General features: G+C 36.5%; 1 protein-coding gene across 2 annotated transcripts in view; it reads right to left on the reverse strand.

Moving 5' to 3' along the window:
- Positions 1-430: 430 nt before the first annotated feature.
- Positions 431-24,806, reverse strand: part of LOC101891769 (uncharacterized) — a 66,483-nt gene continuing 42,107 nt past the window's right edge. For both annotated transcript variants that reach the window (XM_059121669.1, XM_005186330.4), the window contains 9 exons: positions 16,250-17,128; positions 6,337-6,500; positions 6,123-6,268; positions 5,817-6,022; positions 5,352-5,544; positions 5,055-5,283; positions 4,201-4,989; positions 3,998-4,140; positions 431-1,818 (listed from right to left, as the gene is read on the reverse strand). In XM_059121669.1, coding sequence (XP_058977652.1) covers positions 1,567-1,818; positions 3,998-4,140; positions 4,201-4,989; positions 5,055-5,283; positions 5,352-5,544; positions 5,817-6,022; positions 6,123-6,268; positions 6,337-6,500; positions 16,250-17,034 — 2,907 coding nt within the window. In that variant the 5' untranslated portion in view covers positions 17,035-17,128 and the 3' untranslated portion in view covers positions 431-1,566. The remainder of the gene's footprint in view (positions 1,819-3,997; positions 4,141-4,200; positions 4,990-5,054; positions 5,284-5,351; positions 5,545-5,816; positions 6,023-6,122; positions 6,269-6,336; positions 6,501-16,249; positions 17,129-24,806) is intronic.

The following is a 24,806-nucleotide window of genomic DNA, read 5'->3' on the forward strand; positions in this document are numbered from 1 at the left end:
AATATTTAAGTCATTTGCATAAATATGAAGCGACATTTCGGGCTGGATACTTGTTATAAGAAAATACAGATTGAGAAATTATTTATTTTTAAATTTTTTCATTTGACATTTCCTTTTCTTTATAAAAGTTATAATTTCAAATTTTCATAGAACGGGCATTTAGGCCATGGTCGCCCATTACTCCCTTGGGTGCTAAAAGATTTCTCTTATCGATTTGAAAATCACTTTTTGGAAATTGATTATTTATGTGAAATGGAAGTTGTATGGTCTTTCTTTTATACTTTCAATTTTTTTTCAAATGTCTCCCATAGAGAGTCCTCAACATTCTACATTTTGTAGCACAGTGTCATTTGTAGCATGTGTTTACATTGGCTGCTATTCTGGATATTTTACATAATTGTTGTTTTTTTTTTTCATAATATAATTCTTCTTTCTGTTTTGTTTTTCTTAAATGCCATTATTATTGTGTATTTTTCTCTTCTTGTTCAGGTTTGTAAAAATTAAGTGTAAATTGCACCATTAGTAACTATATCGTTCATTAACATATTAATTGTTATTGTAGTATATGTATGTATATAAAACTAACTATATACATATTTATTTATTTTTAAAATAATATTAAGAATACATTTCTTATTATAGTACTTAATTATTCATAACTAATGTTTGTTGTTGTAATTGTTTTGTTTTTATTTACAATTTTAAAATTATTGCAACAACTATATAGAATTAGGGCCGTTAATGCAAGTTCATACTAGTCATGGGCCTGGATTTTAGTTACGTAGTCCATAGTTTTCAGCATTTAAATTTGGAAACTTTTTCTTTTTTGAATTTTAAAAGCAAAAAAGTTTAAAATATAATTTTATTCCTTAATTCGTTATACAAGTCTAATAATTCCTTTAAAATATAATTTAAAATTTTCTAAAATAAAAATTCAAATAATTTCCTTTTTTATTGAATGCGGTTTATTAACAATATGATAATAATAGTAAAATTTTTAATCATCTTAATTATTTAAAACTGAAAACTTTGAATCCAAGCCACAACTATTGAAATCTTTCCAATCTGGCCTTTAGTTAGTCTTTTTTCCTAGTTTTGTTTTCGACTCTGACCCAGTCAAATTAATTTATATAATTTGTTTAAAAACATTTAGTATTTTGTTTTGCGGTGATCTTATGACAATTTCTTTAAAATTATGGCAAACAATTCTAATTCTTTTCTCTTTTTTTCACATAATTTCATATATAAAACATTGAATATTTATCTATTTGTTATTGTATTTTCAATATTTATGACATACATTAATATTAATTTAAAAAAATGTCCATACACATAGGTAAATAAAAATTAGCAGTATTTTTATGAAACCTGTTTGTTTTTTGTTTGTATTTTGCAAAAAATAATCATCCTCTAAGGCAGTGGATGATATATTTGTTGTTGTTGTTGCTGTTGTTATTTCGGCAGGTTGCTGCTATTCTGTTTTGTAGTCTCATCTAGTTTTGATAATTACTTAGCCAGCTGTTGTGGCTGGTGTTTTTTGTTGTTGTTGTTGTTTTTTGTACTTGTCTAATCATATGGGTTTGAATTATTCTCTTCACTCCTTTCCGCAGATTTCTCTCGGCTTGATTTATAACAGGTCTGGGGCGGGATGGGCGATGTTTGATTTGGTGTTATTGAATTGTTGATATTGATTTCATCACCATTCTGACAATCTTTTGGCAGTCCTTTGTCATTGGTAAATCGCTCTTCATTTCGATACTCACATTCCAAGTCATCTGATATTAAGGTATAAAGGTCATCTTGTGGATCATTGGAATTCTGGGAAAACAACAATAAAATTTTAAAATATTTTTGCAATAATTTTAAGACAATTTCTATAAAAAACAGCGCAGCATTTGTCTCTAAAATAACCTTCTTCAAATTTTTTGAAATTTTTCAACAGAAAATGTTAGATTTGTAAGTATTTGATTGGATCAGCTGACTAAAAGCTAAAATCTAAAATACACTTGTATCTATAAATACGCGTGGTTCAACGTTGGGCGCCAGTGAAAAGTTAAAATATTCTCAATTTATCTCTATTTTCTTTAAAAGAATAAAATATAGTTTATTGAACAGACAATATGAAATAATTTACAGATAGTGCCACATGTTGGGCGCCATATGGACACAACTGTATCGTTAGCATCAAAATAAGTGCATTAGATTATTTGCAAGCAAAAAATGAAGCCATCAAAACATTCAGTTATCGGACGAGTGGCTTAGAAATGACAGCGGTCTGAAGTTGGTTGCAGTTTTTTTCATTTCACCCTGTATACCCTCCTTACAATAGTGAAGGGTATACAGGGTGAAATGAAAAAAACTGCAACCAACTTCAGACCGCTGTCATTTCTAAGCCACTCGTCCGATAACTGTTAAAATTATTCCAGTGACAGCTCATTATATTGTTTACAAGCGTACAAAAGCATTTTGGCGAGAATTTTCCAGAAAAAAAGTAATTCGTAATGGAATTCAAGCGTGGTAGTGTGATTTTTTTATATTTGGCTGGAAAACCCCAAGTGGCTATCTGTAGAGCACTCCAGCATTTAAATGTAAATAAATCTTTCGTTACCGTGATACTGGTAGCGTAGCCCGACGACAAGGAAGTGTATGGAAGAAAACAGCAACATCAGCAGAAATGGTTCGAAAAGTAAAGAACCGACTTGATCGAAACCCGTGCCGCAGTGGCCGTGAGCTGAACATTTCGCAATATTCCATTCGGCAAATATTGAAAAATTAGCTCGGGGTAAAGCCATTGAAATTCCAAAAAGTGCAAGAACTTCCACCGCAAAACACATGAAATAGACTCAAAAGAGCTAAAGAGTTGCATCGCTTGGCCGAAAGCGGTGAACTGCCAAATTTTGTTTTCTCCAATGAGAAAACATTCGTTGTCCAGCAGTTTGTAAACAAAAAAATTAATTGATTTACTTGCCAAAGAGGTCAGCTGAATATGTGCACCTTCGGTTGCACACCAGAACTCAAGCGCCGGCCGGTGATGGTATGGGCCGCCATAACAACCGATAGTAACTCCGCTCGTATTAATCGACCGTGGCATCAGAATAAATGCCGAATATTATCGCTAAAATATTCTGGAGGGTGCAGGAGGATATTCCAACAGGACTCAGCACTAAATTTAAAAATTATGGCATTTGATTTTGTTGCAGTTTTTTTATCTCACCCTGTATATCATTTGATACGGCCAAAACGTGCCTCATCGATTCACCTTAGGTCTCGTTGGACCTAATCCATTTCAGGAGTCCATTTGGAGTCGCTCTAGCGATGTCCGTCTATCCGTTTGTCTGGCTGGTGCTCACGATAACTCTCGAAGGGAGTATCCGATTTGATCCAAACTTGGTACATCGTAAACTTATTGTCAAACTTAGATCGAGTTCGGAGATGGGCAATACCACTCCTTATGGTACCTCCCCCACAAAGATCGAAATATTCAAAGAAAATATTTTACTGCACAGAGAGAAAAGATAATCCGACTTTGCCCCAACTTTGCAAATCCTAATATTTGCATCAGTGCTGGGTCAGGTGCGAAAATGGACAATATCGGTCCACTCCATCAAGATGGTAGAGATCAGACTATTCCTTCTGGTACCTCCCCCACAAAGGGTCAAATTTTCACAATATTTTTATAAACCCAAGTTCTGGTGTGAAAATGGGAATTATCTGTCCATTCCTTCTGGTACCTTCCTCACAAAGGGTTAAAATTTTGAATATATATGAAGCTCATAAAACGCGTAATAACATCAGATTACATTCAGATTTCCATCAACACAAGATCTGTTATAAAGATAATATCTTCTGGTAGCTCCTCCACATAGGATTCAAGCGAAATAAGCACTCAACTCTCGATATTTGGATGTGCATAACCCCTTCACGAGCATTTGAATTGTTAACCGATCGACTCTGATGCCTTTATTATTTGTTTCATTTCATCTCTCTTTGAACTTACCATTACCCCAGCTTGGCAATCCTCAGTTTGTGGAACACTATACGGTATTTCATTGTCTTCCTGTAGATTCATAGCTCCACAGAGCTGCTCGTTGAATTCATTGTCGATTCGGTTGGCATGGTCTTCTACAAGGTTTTCGGGAGCTAACACCAAAAAACACCTAATTTGTAAAAAATCCAAAATCCATTTTTTAAATACCTTACCTCTTCGTTGCATTGGTGGCGGACCGTAATCCTCATCGTCATCATTCTCCGATGTGGAATAATTACATTTTCTCTTGGTTCCATTGCTCCCACTCGCGTATGACAACATGGTTTGCTGGTGATCACCATTTGGCGAGTATTCATCACTATCAATGTTGCTGGAATAACGGCGACTCTCACCGCTAGTCGAGCTGCCCCCACAACCATTGTCCTCGACACTGCCTCGATGACAGTACGCCGAATCATTTGTCTGTGTTATGCAACCGATTGTCTTGACAACCGAAACACTTTTATTTATTGAATGTTTAATGGAATCAGCTCCCGGCGGTACCAAAGCCAAGGGGGGAGATTTCGACGAACGACCCATGTGATGAGCCGACATTGAGTGGTGGGAATTTGAATGCTGATAATGTTGGTGATAATTGGACCGTTGAGCCGTCTGCGAATTCTGATCGCTGTCACCATCTTCATCCGTTGCTGGATGTTGTAGATTTTGTATCAGACACAAGACTGCCTTTTCCAGCTGCAACGGGTTTTCCAATGTCGGCACCTCCGAGAAGGATTGCGGTATTTTTGTGTCGATAATCACAGAGAATTTATTTTTCATATGTTCAATACGTTTCTTGCCCTCCTCCTCGCCCAGCAGAGTATTTACACAGATGAAGGAGTGCACCTTGTTGGTGCTCTTGTCGATCTCGAGGAATCCTTTGGTATGGAGGTAAATGATTTTGCCATTGCGGGTAAAGAGACGATACGTGGATTCGCCATATGAGCTGTTGCAGTCGTACACTGCAAGGCAGAGAGGAAAAGGTTAGTTTGTTCAATGTCTTGGTTTGAGTGATTGGTCTACTTACTTTGCCTGAGAGCCACTATGACCCACCGCACATCGTCCTGATGCATGAACGTGAACGGACTTAGATTTCGAACTTCACCGGTCATATAACCGGCCACCAGACTTATGCGTTGATCACAGTCAATGATGCGACCATCAATCAAATGTCTTGTTTTGTACTCCAAACGATTGGCCTCTATCAAGGGATTGATGACCGGAGGTCGCACTATTCTGGCAATGGCAATGAGAACCTATTCCAAAAGAAAAATTGAGAATTATTTCAGTAACATTGTCAGACTGGAAAGTGAATTTAACTCACAATATCATTTCCACTTATCGTATGAAACGGCATTATATCCTCCCGACCACGACTTCGACGCATCAGCTGTAGTGTTGAGGGAAATGTACTGGTTTTCAGACCTCTGGGAGCCATATCACTGCGCCGAAAACTGCCATCAATCTTCACCAGCTCATACGTGGTAGCCTCTGAACGTGGTCCAGCTCTTGCCAACCTGTAATTTAAAGAATTTTATTGAAAAAAAATGGACAGTTAAATTTTTTAAAGGACCCGTATTTTTATATAAATACACTAGGTTCCACGTTGGGCGCCAGTGAAAAATTTAAATATTTTTTGCACAATTTTACTCTAGTTTTCCATAAGAATAAAATATTGTCTTTTGAAGAGACAACTTAAAGTCATCTAGAGAGGGGCACGTTGGGCGCCATTTCGAAGCTTAACTCGTTTTCTTTTTTTTTGAAAAAGAAATAGTTTTAAATGACATACCTCACAGTAAAACTACGTCGATCTTCTCTTAATCGCCGATCGATTTCATCTTCTTCAGCCTTAGTCCGTTGTCGGGGTTCACCGTTCTCATCTTCGGGTTGTATATCGAATAGAGTATCCAGATCTGTGGGTATGAGTTTTTGTTTCAACATCTGATGATCTTCGGGGTGGGTTATGTGGAGGATATTCTGGCCATACAAGTCAGTCTGGAAAATAGAATTGTAATTGCAGTTGAATTTGTAAAATCTGAATTCAATGACGATTGAATATTTATTTTTTTCTTTAAAATATTTTTTATTTACCCACCTGACAATGCCCCAAATGTTCCTCTATACTTGATGAGACCAAAACAATTTGACCGCTACACGTTATTGTCAGGAAGAAACTTTGCAATAACTTCATGAGAGTATCGGTTGTTTGTACGGATTCATTATTAAGGCTTTTACCAAATACTAGAAATCGAGAAAAAATAGAAATATTTAATTTAAGAATAAATGTGGAGTTCCTTCGTTCCCCTTACCATATTGAAGACGTAAACCATGGGTGGAAAATCGAAGAACGGCCGTTTTGTCGACTCGCCGTGGAGATTCTGCAACATGCGGCACCATTGTTGAGAGTTCTTGTATTGAGCCATTCAGCTTGTCACGTCTGTTCTTTTCGGCACGATTGCGAGCTTCACGTCCGCTAGAAGGAAGGGAGGAAAACAAGAAAATGTGAAAACATTAACTCCAAACTAATTCATAAAAAATGAATACTCGATTTTAAAAGTGTAAATGACTTGGTAAATGAAAACCAGTAAAAAAGCTGAAAGTTCGACCGGGCCGATCTTTGAATACCCTCCACCTTTTGGAACGAATTTGACAATTTTCAAAAAAAAAAAAAAAAAAAAAAAATCCGTTAAAAATTCTGTTAAAATCTTAAAAATACCAAATGTAGCCGTCATATTGGGGTCAATATCCAAATGCGGAACATGAAAAAAAAAATCGGTGAATAATGTAGCTAAAATCATCAATATAGGGAAGTTCTATTATATGGGGGCTATACAAAAAGGTGGACCTGCACAGACAATTTTCTGTCATAGGCTGTAGTATTCGTTACGAACTTCAAATACCAAGTTTCAAAGAATTCCGGCGAATAATGTCGCTAAAATCATCAAAATACCAAATATCGGAAGGTATCTCTATATGGGGCCTATACTAAGACGTGGACCTGCACAGACAATTTTCTGTCATAGGCTGTAGTATTGCTTACGAACTTCAAATACCAATTTTCAAACAATTCCGGTGAATAATGTCGCTAAAATCGTCAAAATACCGAATATCGGGAGGTACCGTTATATGGGGGCTATACCAAAACGTGGACCTACATGGCCCATTTTCAATACCAAAAGTCTTGCAGACATAATATACATTTGAGTAAAATTTTATGAATCTGCTTCATTTCGTTCGGAAGCTAGAGTGATTTCCACAGACGGACATCGGCTTAGAATTTTATGCCGATTATGAATACACATACTTTATGGGGTCTACGACGAAATTTTGGGTGCTCCTTCCCAAGGTGGAGGTTATAAAAATCATGTCAAAATAACTTATTTTGCTTTTGTCTTAACAAAATATCCACTACGAATCGGATTATAACCCCATGCTTTTAATCGGCGAATGTTGCAGGAAAGAAGTAGTAATTTTGGCCCACTTAAAGTCTATTAATTGAGTACGCCTTTATCTCTTTTATTGGCCAAGAAATAAATATTTTGTTTAATTTTGCCTTGATAAAATAATGGATTTCCAAGCCGATTTGTAATAAGTGTTTTGCTAGGATTTTTGTCAATCGGTTTTTATGCTCGTAATGCCACCTTCCCCATTTTACATTTCTGTATGTTAAATATTTACCTCAAATTCTTCTTCTTTTTCAATATTGATTCTGTAGTTACACGACAGACATATAAATGCAAACAAGTACTTTTTACTTCGACATAATTGCCTTGAGGTATTCCTGTTAATATTTCGTTTTTGGATTAGTACCATATTCCCACGCACCTGCCCCTAGTCATTAATGTAACAACCGCCTGCCTGCCTGCCTGACTGACTGATTGACTGATTGTTAATACCAAAAACAAGCTTGTAAAGCATTTCTAAAAATAAATTAATTAGAATAATTCAAAAAACTCATCGATTTGATGGCAATGGGGCATGGTTCCTAACCGTGAACACAATTTCTGGTAATTGTTTACTTGGGTCTGCTTCTGCGAAATATTTGTGGCAAAAAGTCTAATTTGCCGCTTCTGCGAATCCTTGAAATGTTATTCTGCAAATAAATTAGGAGAGGTTGAAATTGAAAAAAAAAAAAAAAAGAAAACATAAGTTTGGCGTTTCATTTTCCATGACCGCGTGATTCATTGCAGAAATCTTATCATTTGATAATACTTCTAGGAGGAGAGATTTACATGGAAAATATATTTAACAATTCACCTGCAATTACCACAACTTCGTTAATGCTACATGTAACTCAAAAATACTAGTTTTGTAATTAGTTCTTTGTTTTTATTAGAGTTGAGATTTGCTTGATTTTATTCGCGAGTGCTCGAGGAGTACGAGTTTTATATGAAGTTTATTCTCCCCTCTTATACAGGGTGAGATAAAAAACCAGCAACAAAGTCAAACGCCATAATTTTTACATTTTTATTTAAATTTTATTGAATGAAAGTTAAAAATGTCGGAAATAGCATCAAATTTTGGAATAAGTTTAGATTTGATCGAATTGGTTACCTTTAGCACGATCTATGGCCTCAAACGGCCTCTGAAACATGGCCTATGTTACACTCTGCCCGAATGTTGTTCTGCGGTATTCTGGCCCATTCCCGGCGAAGCGCTTGCTTGAGGTGTTTACTGCCAACCTTGCTTTCCAAAATACTCCAGACACAATAGTCCAACAGATTGGTATCCGGAGATTTTGGTGGCCATTGTGTGCTGGAAATGAAGCGAGGAACCGCATTTTGTAACCATTCTTGGTTGGCGAGTGTTGAGTGTGATGGTACTGAGTCCTGTTGGAATGTCCAAGGCTTGCGGTAAAAATGTTTGCATATCTAAGGCTTTAATACACCCTCCAGAATATTTTCGCGATAATATTCGGCATTTATTCTGATGCCACGGTCGATTAATGCGATCGGAGAGCGACCATCGGCTGTTATGGCGGCCCACAGCATCACCATGGCAGGCCCATGAGTTCTGGTAGCCAAACGAAGGTGCACATTTTCAGCTGAACTTTTCGGCAAGAAAACACAAGCGGATAATTTTGATTGTTTACAAACTGCTGGACAACGAATGTTTTCTCATCGGAGAAAACCAAATTAGGCAACTCCAACTCTTTAGCTCTTTTTAGTCTATTTTCTTTCTTTTGCGGTGTAAGTTCCTGCACTTTTTGGAATTTCAATGGCTTTACCCCGAGCTTATTTTTGAATATTTGCCGAATGGAACATTGCGATATATTCAGCTCGCGAGCCATTTTTCGGCCACTACGACTCGGGTTTCGATCAAGTCGCTTCTTTACTTTTCGAACCATTTCTGCTGATGTTGCTATATTCTTCCGTCCACTTCCTAGACGTTGGGCTACGTTACTCGTAACGTCACGGTAACGAGAGATGGTACGAGGCACAAAAGATTTATTCATATTTGAATGCTGCTGGAGTGCTCTAACGATAGCCACGTGTGGGTTTCCAGCCAAATATAAAGAAATCACACTATCACGCTTGAATTCCAGCAGGAATAACTTGTACAATTTAATGACCTGTCGCTGGAATAATTTTAACAGATGTCGGACTAGTGGCTTAGAAATGACAGCAGTCTGAAGTTGGTTGCAGTTTTTTCATCTCGCCCTGTACACGTCGACCGTAGTATTTCTATGCGAAATTTCACAGCTCTATGGTTAGTCAGATGGACAGATACACAAACATGACTACATCGAAATAAACTTTTTTTATGCTTACATGATTTTTGGGGTCTTCAAGGATTATTTTGAGGGGTTGCAAACGGAACGACATATTTTGTATGCCGTACCATTTTTTCGGAGAAGGAAATAAAATAAAGCTTGCGAAGAGTACTTTCGAAATATCGAAAAATCGGACTATGAGAATTCTGAACAACTCTCCCTCTCTCTCTCTTTCTCTTCCACCTGCAGAAAGATCCATTTAAGTTTCAATTCGCGGTTAGTTCTCGTGTTCTATGAAAATTAGTGTTATTTGTAACAGATCCTTGAAGCTGATTGTGGATGACAATCGAAATATTGGATATAATAAAGAGAAAAAAAGGAGATAACTAAATAAAATTTTTTTATTGACCTGCTGCCGAACCATCATTGAACATAGAATTGAAATATATTTTCTTATATTTTGTTATTTGCATTTTCCCTCTAAAAAACATTTGAATTAATATTTCCATTTAACACTGATTGAAACCCTGTACTCCTTGACCCATAACGTTTAAGTGTTATTGAAGGACTTCTTCAGACATATAATTTGAGTGGGAGCATTCATACTGCATCCCTTAATTTTTATATGAATATGTAAATTGTCATTCAACCCGTTGAGAAGCAAAGTCGAACTACACGTGATTTGTGTCTTTGCACTAGCAATTTGCGCTTTACTCCATATAACAATGTCAACTTATACATTATTTAACCTTTTTCACGTCAGACGTGTAAAATACATTATCTGATAATATCCTCTAGGCCTTTGAGATTTTTGATAGTCAATTCGTATTCGCAAAAAAAAGCCATTTCGAGTCCATTAATATTCTTCGTCTGTAGCTCTTAATTTTCCAAGTACTAATACTGTCTGTCTAACGACTTTCCACTTCGAACCCCAAGGAATTTTTGCTGTTGTCTGCGAAGCAGTAATTTTTAAAAATTGTCTACCAAAATGTGACAGCAGCTTTGGGGAATTGCTAAATATTTTCGCTAATATTTTATTTATCCACCAGTCGGGATGATTATTTCAAAGTTGCCATCTCTCTCCTCTCTCTCTCTCTCTCTCTCTCTCTGTCCACCACCCAAATGACATTGGCATGAATTTAAATTGTTGTTGTTGTTCTTTTTTTTTTGTTGCTGTTCGGTAACCCGTCTTAATGCTGCAAGGTTGTTAACTTTTTGATTTGTTGCTGTTGCCAAGGACATTCCAAATCACTTTCATTCACGTGAAATGTTATTTTGCGACGTAAATAAAAATGAAATACCAACAAAAAAGCGAAATATTATTTATCAATCGAAATCAAACATGATTCAGTCATTTTAATGTCAATATGAAATGATGGGAATGAATGTAACCAAATCTGAGATGTCTAGCTCGCTCTCACTCTCTTCGTCTCCCTCTCACATTAAGTGAAGGACGTACGTCATAATGTGACACACAATAATTACGGCTAGACCTTTGAGCTAATCTGTTATTAACTATTATTAATAAAAAAACAGAATGTATATTAGAAATTTAATAACCCCAACCAGATGACATCTACGTATTTTCGTCTGAACAAATATTAAATGCGTTTGACATTTTGCAGCTGGAATTCAAATTCAAGTGGAAAAATGGGCCTCCAACGCTCGCAAAACATCAAAGAGAAAGTCCCCTCTGCAAAAATCTCTAAATTCATGTGAAAAACTTTAAGGTTAAGCATCTTGTTCGCCGAAATGAATAGCCTAATTGGAATCGAAACAGTATAAAATGTCATTTCTTGAAAATTTCTAGAATATTGAAATATTTTGCTTCGTTTTTCTGTGAATTCTGTTGGAGCAGATTTTAACATTTTACAAAACACACGACCCTCATCACATTGGCGAGGCGAAAGAAAAACAAAAGATTTTAGCAATGATTTCAGGACTGAGTTAGAAAGATTTACATTTGATAATGCGAGTTGGAGGTTGAACAGCTGTTGTTGGTTTTCCAGTCAGTAACGATAAATCTTCTCTTAAAACAAGTAAAATAGTATCAGTCGGTTTATCCGACACATGTATACCCCTATCGAGTTATGAGGGATGTTCCGAATCAGTTGGATAATATTGACCAATCCATGTCTGACCTGAGACTGATAAAAATATTACAATATTACTTGTTTCGCAAGTTATGACAGATATAAATATTGAAAATTATGATTCTTTGTGGGTGAAGTACCAGAAGGGATTGGCAAATACAGGGTGAGATAAAAAAACTGCAACCAACTTCAGACTGCTGTCATTTCTAAGCCACTTGTCCGACCGCTGTAAAAATTATTCCAGTGACAGGTCATTAAATTGTTTACAAGCGTACAAAAGCATTTTGCTGAGAATTTTCCAGAAAAAAAGTTATTCGTGATGGAATTCAAGCGCGATGGTGTGATTTCTTTATTTTTGGCTGGAAAACCACAAGTGGCTATTGTTAGAGCACTCCAGTATTTAAATGTGAATAAATCTTTTGTGTCTCGTACCATCTCTCGTTGTCGTGCTACAGGTAGCGTAACCCGACGTCAAGGAAATGGACAGAAGAAAACGGCAACATCAGCAGAAATGGTTCGAAAAGTAAAAAAGCGACTTGATCGAAACCCGCGTCGCTGTGGCCGAAAATTGGCTTGTGGGTTGAACATATCGCAATATTCCATTCGGAAAATGTTGAAAAATGAGCTTGGGGTAAATCCATTAAAATTCCAAAAAGTGCAAGAACTTACGTCGCAACGGAAAGAAAATAGACTCAAAGGAGCTAAAGAGTTGCTTCGCTTGGCCGAAAGTGGTGAACTGCCGAATTTGGTTTTGTTTGTAAACACCAGAACTCAAGCGCCGGCCATGGTGATGGTGTGGGCCCCCATAACAGCCGATGCTCACTCTCCGCTCGTATTAATCGACCGTGGCATCAGAATAAATGCTGTATATTATCGCGAAAATATTCTGGAGGGTGTATTAAAGCCTTGGGCACGCAAACATTTTGGCCACAGACCTTGGACACTCCAACAGGACTCAGCACCATGGCACTCAGCACAAAATGAGGTGCCTCGCTTCATTTCCATCTCACAATGGCCACCAAAATCTCCGGATACCAATCCGTTGGACTATTCTGTCTGGAGTATTTTGGAAAGCAAGGTTGGCACTAAAAAATACCAAAATATCGATCACTTCAAGCAAGCGCTTCGCCGGGAAAGGGCCGAAATACCGCAGAGCAACATTCCGGCAGAGTGTGATGGTTTCATTGACCGTTTGAAGGCCATAATTCGTGCCAAAGGTGACTAATTCGAACAAATCTAAACTTATTCTAAAATTTGATGCCATTTCCGATTTTTTTTTTGCTTTCATTCAATAAAATTGAAAAAAAAATGTAAAAATTATGAAGCTTAATTTTGTTGCAGTTTTTTATCTTACCCTGTAGATTTCGCCAACAAAGGGCTAAGCCCTTTGTAGTTCACATCAAGGTATTAACCTTAACCGTATATGGTCCATCTTTTCCACCGTAAATGGTCCCTGAACCCATCTTTTCCACCGTAGATGGTCCCTGAACCCATCTACTCCACCGCAGATGACCCCCCAACTCATGTACTATACCGTAGATGGCCCCTGAACACATATAATCTACGGTAGTTGACCCCTGAGCCCATCTACTCTAAAGTAGATGGCTCCCGAACCCATCTAATCTAAAATATATGAATTTCGGTCAAATAAGTTTGTAAATGTGACGTATAGTATTATGGACAATAATGGAATTTTGGAATATAATTGAAGTAGCTTAAATTTATCTGAAAAATTCAATAACTCCATTTAAAATTATGCGTTTTCCATAGTAAAATGTCGCCAAACAATCCGAAACACCCCCTCACTCATTGCTAATATTTTGTCAAACAGCCCGCAGAGCGATAGGAGTTAAGGTTTTGGCTTCTCAGAATAAAATTAGAATATATAATAGACTTTGAGATGGATTTTCCACTACTCCTTTGTAGCCGTCATCCCCATATGGAATTTCCCATTCCACTGAAAAAATTTTCCTGGAAAAAATTTCACAGCATTTACTTGTCGATGGGGGGAAAATCTATAGAATTCCCATCAAATGTATTCGATTCCTGGAAGACAAGGCATTTTCAACGAAAAACTTTTCTTTTATTCCTTGGTCCATCCCATGATGATGCTGACGATGATGGGAGGGTGATTTTAAGCCCCCGTCGAAAGAAAAAATCACAGAAAAGGGATCAAACGATATAAGCCGATCTATAACCTAAACAAATAAACTTGAAATTGAATATGACCAAGCTGAAATGGTAACTTTTTAAGTTAAAGGACATTCGCACACACACACACGCACACACATTCATACACATATGAAGACAGAAATACATTCGTCATATATCCATGTATGTGTGCATATATGAACAAGTTATTAATTTATTTAATGTCTGGCAAAAACATCAAGATTGTCTTCGACAGCAACGGTATTCGAAAAGTACCGCCCCCGCTTTTCTTTAATTTCATTTGTGTACGTGTGAGCGTATGTGTGTGAGTGTGCGGTTTCCTGCGGGATATTTGATTCTGATTTTGATGCTGTTTTATTGCTTGTGTACACATTCGAGTTCATTTCGAGTCCTTGTCCATGGATTTTTTTCTATTTGTGAACGAATTATAAGGAAATGCTTCGAAAGGAGCTGCCGTTGCTGTTGTGGCTGCTGCTGCTGCTGTTTTTGTCCTTCTTTGGTTTTTGCGTAGTTGTCTTTAAGTTGGGAATGGAATGAAATGACATGGCCACGCGTATTCATTTGTTTGTGCGGGGCTAGAGAAAAACACCACCACCACACCACGAAGAGGAGATGAAATGAAACTATTTTTGTTTAACCAGGGCCAGATGAGAGAAAAAAAATTGGAAACCTGTTGTTTTCCCAGATTTCTGTCTTCGGCGTATTTTACGCAGCACTTGAATGATGGACTGGGATGTAAGTTGTATGAGACATGTACTGAGTTCGTAGGGATGGCGATTTTGAATAGATTTTTTTTTCAATGCAATTTGGACTTAAAGAAATTTTGAATGGCCGCTAATAGTTTTTTGAAAGAGATCTTTGTTTATTCATGGTAAATTGAGAGAGAGAGAGAGAGAGAGAGAGAGAGAGAGAAACACTAATAAATTCGTTTATCTTCTCCCTTTGTCAGAAACTCAGTTCCCTTACAAACGTATTTTCTGAGTCTCACTGCGGAGTATTGGCCACATAGGTAATATAAAATTATTTTGTCCACAATTCAAAATAATTACAAGTAAAAAAGCTGGCCTTGCCGAGCTTTGAATACTCTCCAACATTTGTAACGAATTTGGCAATTCTTAAAAACAATAAAATCCGTTAAAAATTCTGTTAAAATCACAAAAAAAATTAAATACAATTAAAAATGCCGAATGTAGCTGTTATATTAGGGTCTATACGACGACATGGACCTGCATAGGTAACATTTGTCATAAGCCATTACAATATTCAAATCCGAAACTTAAAGAAAATCGGTAACAATGTAGCTTAAATCATCAAAACAGCGAATATCGGGAGATACCGTTATATGGGGGCTATATGAAGACGGGGACCGGCACAGACAATTTTCTGTCTTAGGCTGTAGTATCCATTACGAACCTCAAATACCAAATTTGAAAGAATTCCAGTGAATATTGTCGCTAAAATCATCAAATTACCGAATATCGGGAGGTACCGTTATATGGGGGCTATACGAAGACGTGGACCGGCACAGACAATTTTCTGTCTTAGGCTGCAGTATCCATTACGAACCTAAAATACCAAATTTGAAACAATTCCGGTGAATAAAGTCTCTAAAATCAACAAAATACCGAATATCGGGAGGTACCGTTATATGGGGGCTATACGAAAACGTGTTCCGGCGCAGATAATTTTCTGTCTTAGGCTGTAGTATCCATTACGAACCTCAAATACCAAATTTGAAAGAATCCCAGTGAATATTGTCGCTAAAATCAACAAAATACCGTATATCGGGAGGTACCGTTATATAAGGGCTATACGAAGACGTGGACCTGTACAGACGATTTTCTGTCTTAAGCTGTAGTCTCCATTACGAACTTCAAATGCCAAATTTGAAACAATTCCGGTTAATAATGTCGCTACAATCATCAAAATACCGAATATCGGAAGGTACCGTTATTTGGGGCTATACCAAAACGTGGACCTACATGACCCATTTGACCAAAAGTTTGGCAGACATAACATACATTTGAGTACAATTTTATCAATCTACTTCAATTTGTTCGGAAGCTAGAGTGATTTCCACAGACGGATGGACGGACAGACGTCCCTAAATCGACATATAATTTTATGTTGATCAAGAATATATATACTCCACACTATGGTGGAGGGTATTGAAATGAAGATACATTTATCCCCACGACAAAATTTTAAAATCTGCAGGTCACATCTAAAATTTCTCCTACTCACCTATTTGACAGCTGGAACATGTCCATCATGTGATCGTGGGGAAACTGCGATCCATATGGCCGACCATAGGCATGCGATCCATAGGATCGATAACCACCAATCGGGGCATTGGGATACCACATATTCGAAGGGAAATAATTTTGACTAGGGTGAGAATTTTGGTTGTAATCCGTGGTTGGGGAATCGCACATATCACGAGAATTCCGATGATACGGATGACGATCAGGCAATGGGACATGACGATGCGAGTGGTGATGATGATCACCACCTCCACCACCACCAAACAACGGAGCCGGATGTGAGCATTGTGAGGGATGTTGTTGCTGCTGTTGCTGATGATGTGGCTGGTGCAACGAATTACTCTGATGTTGTTGCTGCTGCTGTTGTTGTGGCGTTAGGGTATGCAGGGGAGGGAAGTTATAATTAAATTGTATGGCCGACGATGATGTCGGCCTCAACATCATCTCAGCCGGATGATATTTTATATCTTCAGCATAGCTTTCCGAGGGCATGGCATTGCTGAATATCTCGTTAGCGGGAAATTCCGAATAGTCTGAGCCGACTTGAGATATATTGTCATCCAACATGGCACCGCTGTCATCACAGCCGCCATCGGTGCCATCATCGTTGTCCTGTTTCCATGCTGAGATGGCGTGCAGTTTGAGAGTATCTTCATCGCTTTTCAGATTGCCAATATCCATATTGGTAATGGTGTGCTGACCATCGAGGGTATTCATTGCAAAAATATTGATTTCATTCATAAGGGGAATGCTTTCTGGTCCCATTTCACCCTGAGAAATTGCATTTCTTCTGGACGTATTAAATTAGTTAATTAGTTACACATATGGTTTAAGACACAAGGTTTTTTTTGTGGAAATGCTGGAATGAAATCGGAAAGAAATTTAAAATTAATGAAACTCCATTTAGAGACGGCAACAAAAGGTAAAAATGTGTATCAAGGCCTACATATATGCTAATGTAAATCGGTAGTCAAATATTTGTATTAGGCTGTTATTTGCTCTATTCCAGAACCTGCAAAAATTCACTATTTTTTCAATTTTTTTGGTGAGATGAAAAAACTGCCACTAACTTCAGACTGCTGTCATTTCTAAGCCACTCGTCCGATAGCGGTTGAAGTTATCCGAGTGACAGATCATTCTATTGTTTACAAGCGTCCAAAGGCATTTTGGTGAGAATTTTCCAGAAAAAAAGTTATTAGCGATGGAAGCGTGATAGTGTGATTTCTTTATATTTGGCTGGAAAACCACAAGTGGCTTTCGTTAGAGCACTCCAGCATTTAAATGTGAATAAATCTTTTGTGTCTCGTACCATCGCTCGTTACCGTGATACTGGTACTGGTAGCGTAGACCGACGTCAAGAAAGTGGACGGAAGAAAGGTTCGAAAAGTAACGAAGCGACGCGAACCCGCGCCGCAGTGGCCGAAAAATGGCTCGTGAGGTGAACATTTCGCAATATTCCATTCGGCAAATATTGAAAAATAAGCTCGGGGTAAAGCCATTGAAATTGCAAAAAGTGCAAGAACTGACACCGCAATAGAAAGAAAATAGGCTCAAAATAGCTAAAGAGCTGCTTCGCTTGGCCAAAAATGGTGAACTGCCGAATTTGGTTTTCTCCGATGAGAAAACATTCGTTGCCCAGTTTGTAAAAAAACAAAATGATCGTGTTTAATTGCCAAAGAGGTCAGCTGAAAATGTGCCTCTTCGTTTGGCCACCAGAACTCAAGCGCCGGCCATCATGATGGATTGGGCCGCCATAACAGCCGATTGTCGCTCTCCGCTCGTATTAATCAACTTTGGCATCAGAATAAATGCCGAATATTATCGCGAAAATATTCTGGAAGGTGTATTAAAGCCTTGGGCACGCAAACATTTTAGCCGCAGATCTTTGACATTCCAACAAGACTCAACACCATCGCACTCAGCACGCGCCACCCAAGAATGGTTACAAAATGAGGTTTCTCGCTTTATTTCTAGCTCACAATGGCCACCAAAATCTCCGGATACCAATCTGTTGGACTATTGCCTCTGGAATATTTTGGAAAGCAAGGTTGGCACTAAACAATACCAAAGTGTCGATCACCTTAAACAAGCGCTTCGCCGGGAATGGGCCAAAATACCGCAGAGCAACATTCAGGCAGCGTGTAACGGTTACATTGGCCGTTTGAAGGTCATAATTCGTGTCAAAGGTGATAAATTCTAACAAATCTAAACTTATTGTAAAATTTGGCATTTCCGACATTTTTAGCTTTCATTAAAAAAAAAAAAAATTAAAAAAATTGTAAAAATTATGGCGTTTCACTTTTTTGCAGTTTTTTTTCTCACCCTGTAGTAGTAAAAACTCTTACATTCTCGCAACTCTGGAACAGACCAATTATTTCTTCGAATTTTTTGGGAAAGGCAAGAAGTGGGTGTGATTCTCATTCACTCATCACTTATCGAGCTTAATTTTCACCAAAGTCGTCATATCAAAAAGCTGAAAGAGTCAAATGCCCATCTCCTTTGCCTGGATAAAATCATGCTATCAGCAAATATTGCAAAGCTGTCAGTTTCGTTTTGAATAAAATTACTCTCTGTAATAAAGAGTAATACGAAGTTAAGCCAGTGGGGAAATTCTCCAAATTTAAGCAATCAACAAACAATAACAAAATAAACAAAAACCATTACTAATTTTGTCAAGTTGGAAGTCTATTTAATAAATAAATTTTAATATATTAAAACATTCTAAAATTTCCCGAATGAAATTTAAAAATAGCAACAACTGTAGCATTTCTCTAGCTCTCTCCTCCTCTCCAGCTATGTCTCTCTCCCTCTCTATATTTTTCTTTAAAAACTGCCCAACTGGACGCCCAACAATATATTAAGTATACGTCATTGAATAAAACAATTTCCTTGAATTCACTGATGGACATTGGAGCGTATGATTGTTGTTTTGAACAACACATAAATCATACCCTCACACACACACACAAACACATCCATCCCAAATGTACAAATTTCGATTTGATAGAATAACAATTTGTTATGGGAAATCTCTCAGCTTGCTCTGTTGTTGTGTGGGCATTTTTTCTTTAATAAATTAATATAAATAACATGTTTTTTTTTGAGACAATTAACACATTCAATATCATTACAAAGACAATTTTTGAAAAAAATAAAATATGAGATTTTTTTCGAAGAAATCATGACCTATTGGTTATGCAAATTATGGGTATTTTGAAAGTGCACTTATAGGTACCTAACATTCACAAATTTCTTAGACTACCTGCATGAATTTCAAAAAAAAAAAAAAAAATCAGATTTTGTAAAATGTATTGTTTATTAAAAAAGTATTTGTAAAATAATTCACAAATCTATTATATCTAAACTAAGGGTCAAGTCTCACGTTTAAACGTAAAGTATCAATACGGGTTTCCGACAGATTTATATCCCTTATAGCCGTATATTTAAATATGATGATATGATTAAATATTGATTTTATGATTATTTTTACTGTTGTTCCTTTATGGATGGCGTTCCAAAGAAGTGGGCCAATATTGCCCGTTTCGTATCTGATCCAAATCTGATATAAATATTACAATGTACCAGATTTGGACTATATCGACTACTTCCATCACTTTATTTGAGATGTGTAATATTTCTTGGAAAATATTGAAATGCACGTGAGGTACTAGATATAGTGGACCGAAGTATTCATATTTATGTAATACTGATGAAAATATTGGAATTACAAAATCAAACTTTTTTCCAACTTTATCAAAATTATAGTCGAAAAATGTTGGCATTTTTGTTTGGGATACCGTAGTATTTTGTTGTTGCAAAATTTAATCCAATTATTGTTGTTTTTATGAAAAGTACGTTTTTTATTAGTGGAGAAACGTGGTAATGTTTACCAAGGGGTAAGGCTGGGAATGCCTAGGATTCGGAAAGAGCCAACAATCCTCATCAGTTGTCACTTGGGTAAAAAAGTTTTTTTTGTCAAAGGAGCTATTTTAAAACAACTCCTGGGAAGAATATCCCCGACAAAAAAACAAAGAGAACTGAAACCTCTTTTCGAAACCCAGGTATTCCCTGTCTTACCCCCTGGTAAACATTACCTCCTTTCTCCACTAATAAATAAACGCTGTTTTTATAAAAACGACAATAATGGGATTAAGCCTAACAATTTTGCAAATACAAAAACATTTTTGGTGAAGTTACTGGAAGGCCTATAAATTCCATATTCATATCTAATCTTTGGTTGAGAGAAATACTGAGATATATCATGTTTGAAAATAATCGCAGACTTGTTTTGCAAATTATCGGAGACAAGAGACATTGACAATTGTAACCTTATGTGGGTGAGGTACCAGAAGCGGTAGACCGATATCAATGATCTTCACACCAGAATCCATTTTGTAATGTGTGGAGTTGAGAAAGAATCAGATGATTTTTTCATAGAGTTATAATTGCACAGTGCAACCAAAAAATATATATATGGGGAAATACAACAGATTATGCAAGCAGAGTTAAAATAAGTAAAAAAGCAGTAAGTTCGAACGGGCCGAACTTTGAATACCCTCCAACATCTGGAAGAAATTTGGAAATTAAATAAAAAAACGTTGAAAAATACTGTTATAATTTTTAAAAATATAAAAAAATATACGAAGACATACATAGTCAAAATACGCGACACAGGCTGTAATATCCATTACGAACTTCAAATACCAAATTTGCAACATTTCCGGTGAATAATGTCGCTAAAATCTTCAAATTGCCGAATATCGGGAGGTACCATTATATGGGTGCTATACCAAAACGTAGACCTACATGGCCCATTTTCAATACCAAAAGTCCTGCAGACATAATATACATTTCAGTAAAATTTTATCAACCTACTTCATTTCGTTCGGAAGCTAGAGTTTGATATCATAATCGGATATTCCCTTCGAGAGCTATCGTGTCCACAAGCCAGACAGACACCCCTAGATCGCCCTGAATGTCCTGAAATGGATGGATTTGTGGTCTAAAACCGTTATTTCGATGGGGCACGCTTTGGTCGTATCAAATGATAGATACCCTCTGTAGCCATGTGGCTGAGGGGAATAAATAACGAAAAATATATTTTTATTTTCTTAAAGCTTTTTCTATAATTTTAAGATGGTCTTTAAACAAATGTTTCTAAAATTCTACTAAGAATCCGACTTCTAAAGTTATTTTTAAAAATTAATTGTCTTGTTTTCGGACATTAAAGTTGTTTTGATTGATTTTCTTCCATTAATCTTTTTCTTTAACTTTATTTGCATTTGCCCCGATTAAAAATAACTTTTTTACGATCATTCACAAGGTACTAGTTTTTAATTAAAATTAACAAATTTCGTTTATTATTAAAATTAAATCACACAAAATCAAGCAAAAACAAATAAATAAAATATTTTATAGATTTTTAATTCAAGTTCATTTCGATTTTAAAAAATTCATGTTACCTACAAAACAAAAAAAAAAATAAATAAATAAATACAAAAACCAGTCTGCTGATTTTATGGACAAATAAAGACAAACGCCGACGACGAGGCGAATAATCAACCAACAAAAAATAACTAAAATATGAATAAGATTCATAAACAAAACTCATTTTGCCGTTACCCTTTCACCCAGAAGCGCAGCAAAAATAGTAAAATTTTGTTATTTAGTTATGAATTAATGCATATTAAATGGATAGCTACGCAGTTAACTGGTGGATAAGTTGAGCTATGAGTTAAGTAGCCGCCTGGTGGGTAGTTCGACAGCCATAGTTTATAATGCAATTAACGCCTTTTTTACTTCGTGGCCATTAAGGAGCAGCAATTTAACCTAGTCAAGGTCTGGAAGTACTACGTCATTTGGAGTGCACTCGGTTTTTTTCAATAGTATTTCAATATCTGTGTGATTGGCCGGCTGGGCAACAACAAAACTGAGTTGCCGCCGACTTGATTTATTGGTGTGATTGTTGTCGTTGCTGTCATTACTGTTTTCTATTTGTTTAAATTGCTTTAAATACAAATTTAATACACATTAACACTGTTATTAACTTCAAGTGATATTTTCTTTCTCTCGCTCTCCCACTACCACTCTCCTCAAATACAAATAAAAAATGTCAGTCATTTGCAACAAAGTGTGCTTTGGTGTTAAGTACCGGTATTTCGTATCCACCCCTGCGTTTTTGAAGTCTCCAAAAGTAAATCGACAAATAAAACAACGCACTCACTCGCACACATTTCCCTACTCCCTCTCCCCCGTCGCATTTACACAAAGTTGTTTTCATTTTACAAATGTAAAACATATTGCGCACAAATTCAATTTTGAGTACTCAAGGACAAATACAACGCACACACACACTCACTCACTCACTGAGCCATAGCAAGTGCTGATAACAATTTGATACAATGTAATGATCTCCATGCCTGTTGTAGTTCTCGTTGTTGTTTACCGTTTGGCCATAACCGTATTTGTTGTGAGAGTATTGTAATATTTATATGAAATAGAATGCAAAAACAAATAAATAAAAACTTGTTCTCACTTGCAGCTCTCCGCGAAGAGTTGGCATATTTCAAGGTCTCTCTGGCAAAACAAAACAAAACAGCTCAACTCAACTCAACATGATTATGAATATGAAGAGTCTATTATAATTTGTTATTTGCACCGATAAGAAACAAAACAAAAATGAAACAAAAGCTGTTTATGTTCGAATAGATGTGTGCGTGTGTATTTATTAATAATAGGAGAGCTATTAAATGTTTGACAATTTGTCAATTCATTAATGCATGTCAAAAGATCAATTAAATACGGATAACCAATACAAAGTCATTGTCAGAATTTCATCAATATTGAGGTGATACGCGTCAAAATATGTTATCGCTTTTGATATTGAAACAAAAGTGGACTTTTTCACAACACTACTACTCGTGACTACTTTTGCGTGTTCACCCATTGATGAAGGTCTGGAGTTTTTTTTAAGTAAACAAATGTTCAGTGGTGAAATAAATATTCCTTACATAATTTATATTCTTTATTTTTTATTATCAAACCCAGTTACTTCAACTTTTTTAGAGCCTACTGTAGCATTCGTGTTGGCCAACATTATATTTTTTTTCTTTGGTTATTATCAAATAATTTGGGTGCAAAGAGTTTTTGTTTGTCTCCAAGTGGGCGTTTTTGAAAATAGATTATTCAAAACTGTTTTGGCGGTCAATATACTATATATATATAGAACAATGTCAAGATAAGTAACTGGATGATAACCTACTTTTAGATTAAATGGGTGTCATTTTTGGTGTGTTAAGGAGGCAGGGTTTCGGTAGTTTTTTCTTTTATTAAAATGTACTAAATGTATAAACATTGCTTTAAGACACCGGGAAGAGCAGAAATTATTATCTTAGAGGGTATAAACCCTCTAAAATATTATGAAGGGCACATTAAGTTTGCCATTCCGTTTGTAACTTTTGGAAATAAGGATTTTATACCCCAGTAAGTATATAAAGGGTGACTTTTTAGGTATTATATTTTTGGCAAGTGTTTTGTTTCACTGTTAAACTTCTTCAGTTTGTTCCATAATTTAACCATGAATCGTCTTACAAACGAACAACACTTGCAAACTATTGAATTTTATGATCGAAATTTATGCTCTGTTGGGAAAGTAAAAAAAAAAAACGAAAAAGACGAAGCAAATTTTTGGCTCAATGGGTACCTAAAAATCAGAATTGTCGATTTTGGAGCGAAGATCAGCCAGAAGCATTGCAAAGGCTGACAATGTATTCTGAAAAAATCACACTTTGGTGCGGTCATAGGTTGGTGGCATCACTGGAACGTACTTCTTCAAAGATGCTGAGAATCGTAACGTCATTGTAATCCGTGAGCGCTACGTGAGATGATATCCCACTTTTTGTGGAACAAAACTCAACGAAACTCAAGTCGTCAATGTTGTGCTATAAAATCGATATTTTGATCATTTTAGCCATCTTCTCAATAAAATTGGTATTTGAAGTTCTTATTGTTCAGATCCATCCACTCTATATATCCCTTATATATAGGGTGAGATGAAAAAACTGAAACCAAATTCAGTATGCTGTCATTTCTAAGCCACTCGTCCGACAGCTGTTAAAATTGTTCCAGTGACAACTTATTATATTGTCTACAAGCGTACAAAAGCACTTTGGTGAGAATTTTCCAGAATAACAGTTATTCGTGATGGAACACAAGCGTGATAGTGTGATTTCTTTATATTTGGCTGGAAAACCTCAAGTGGCTATCGTTAGGGCACTCCAGCATTTAAATGTGAATAAATATTTTGTGTCTCGTACCATCGCTCGTTACCGTGATACTGGTAGCGTAGCCCGACGCCAAGGAAGTGGACGGAAGACGGAAGAAAACAGCAACATCAGCAGAAATGGCTCGAAAAGTAAAAAAGCGACTTGATCGATACCTGCGTCGTAGTGGCCGAAAAATGGCTGGTTAGATGAATATATCGCAATATCTTCGCTTGGCGAAAGTGATGATGAGAAAACATTCGTTGTCCAGCAGTT

The sequence above is a fragment of the Musca domestica genome, unplaced genomic scaffold, assembly GCF_030504385.1.
Source record: "Musca domestica strain aabys unplaced genomic scaffold, Musca_domestica.polishedcontigs.V.1.1 2, whole genome shotgun sequence".
Taxonomy (NCBI): Eukaryota; Metazoa; Arthropoda; class Insecta; order Diptera; family Muscidae; genus Musca; species Musca domestica.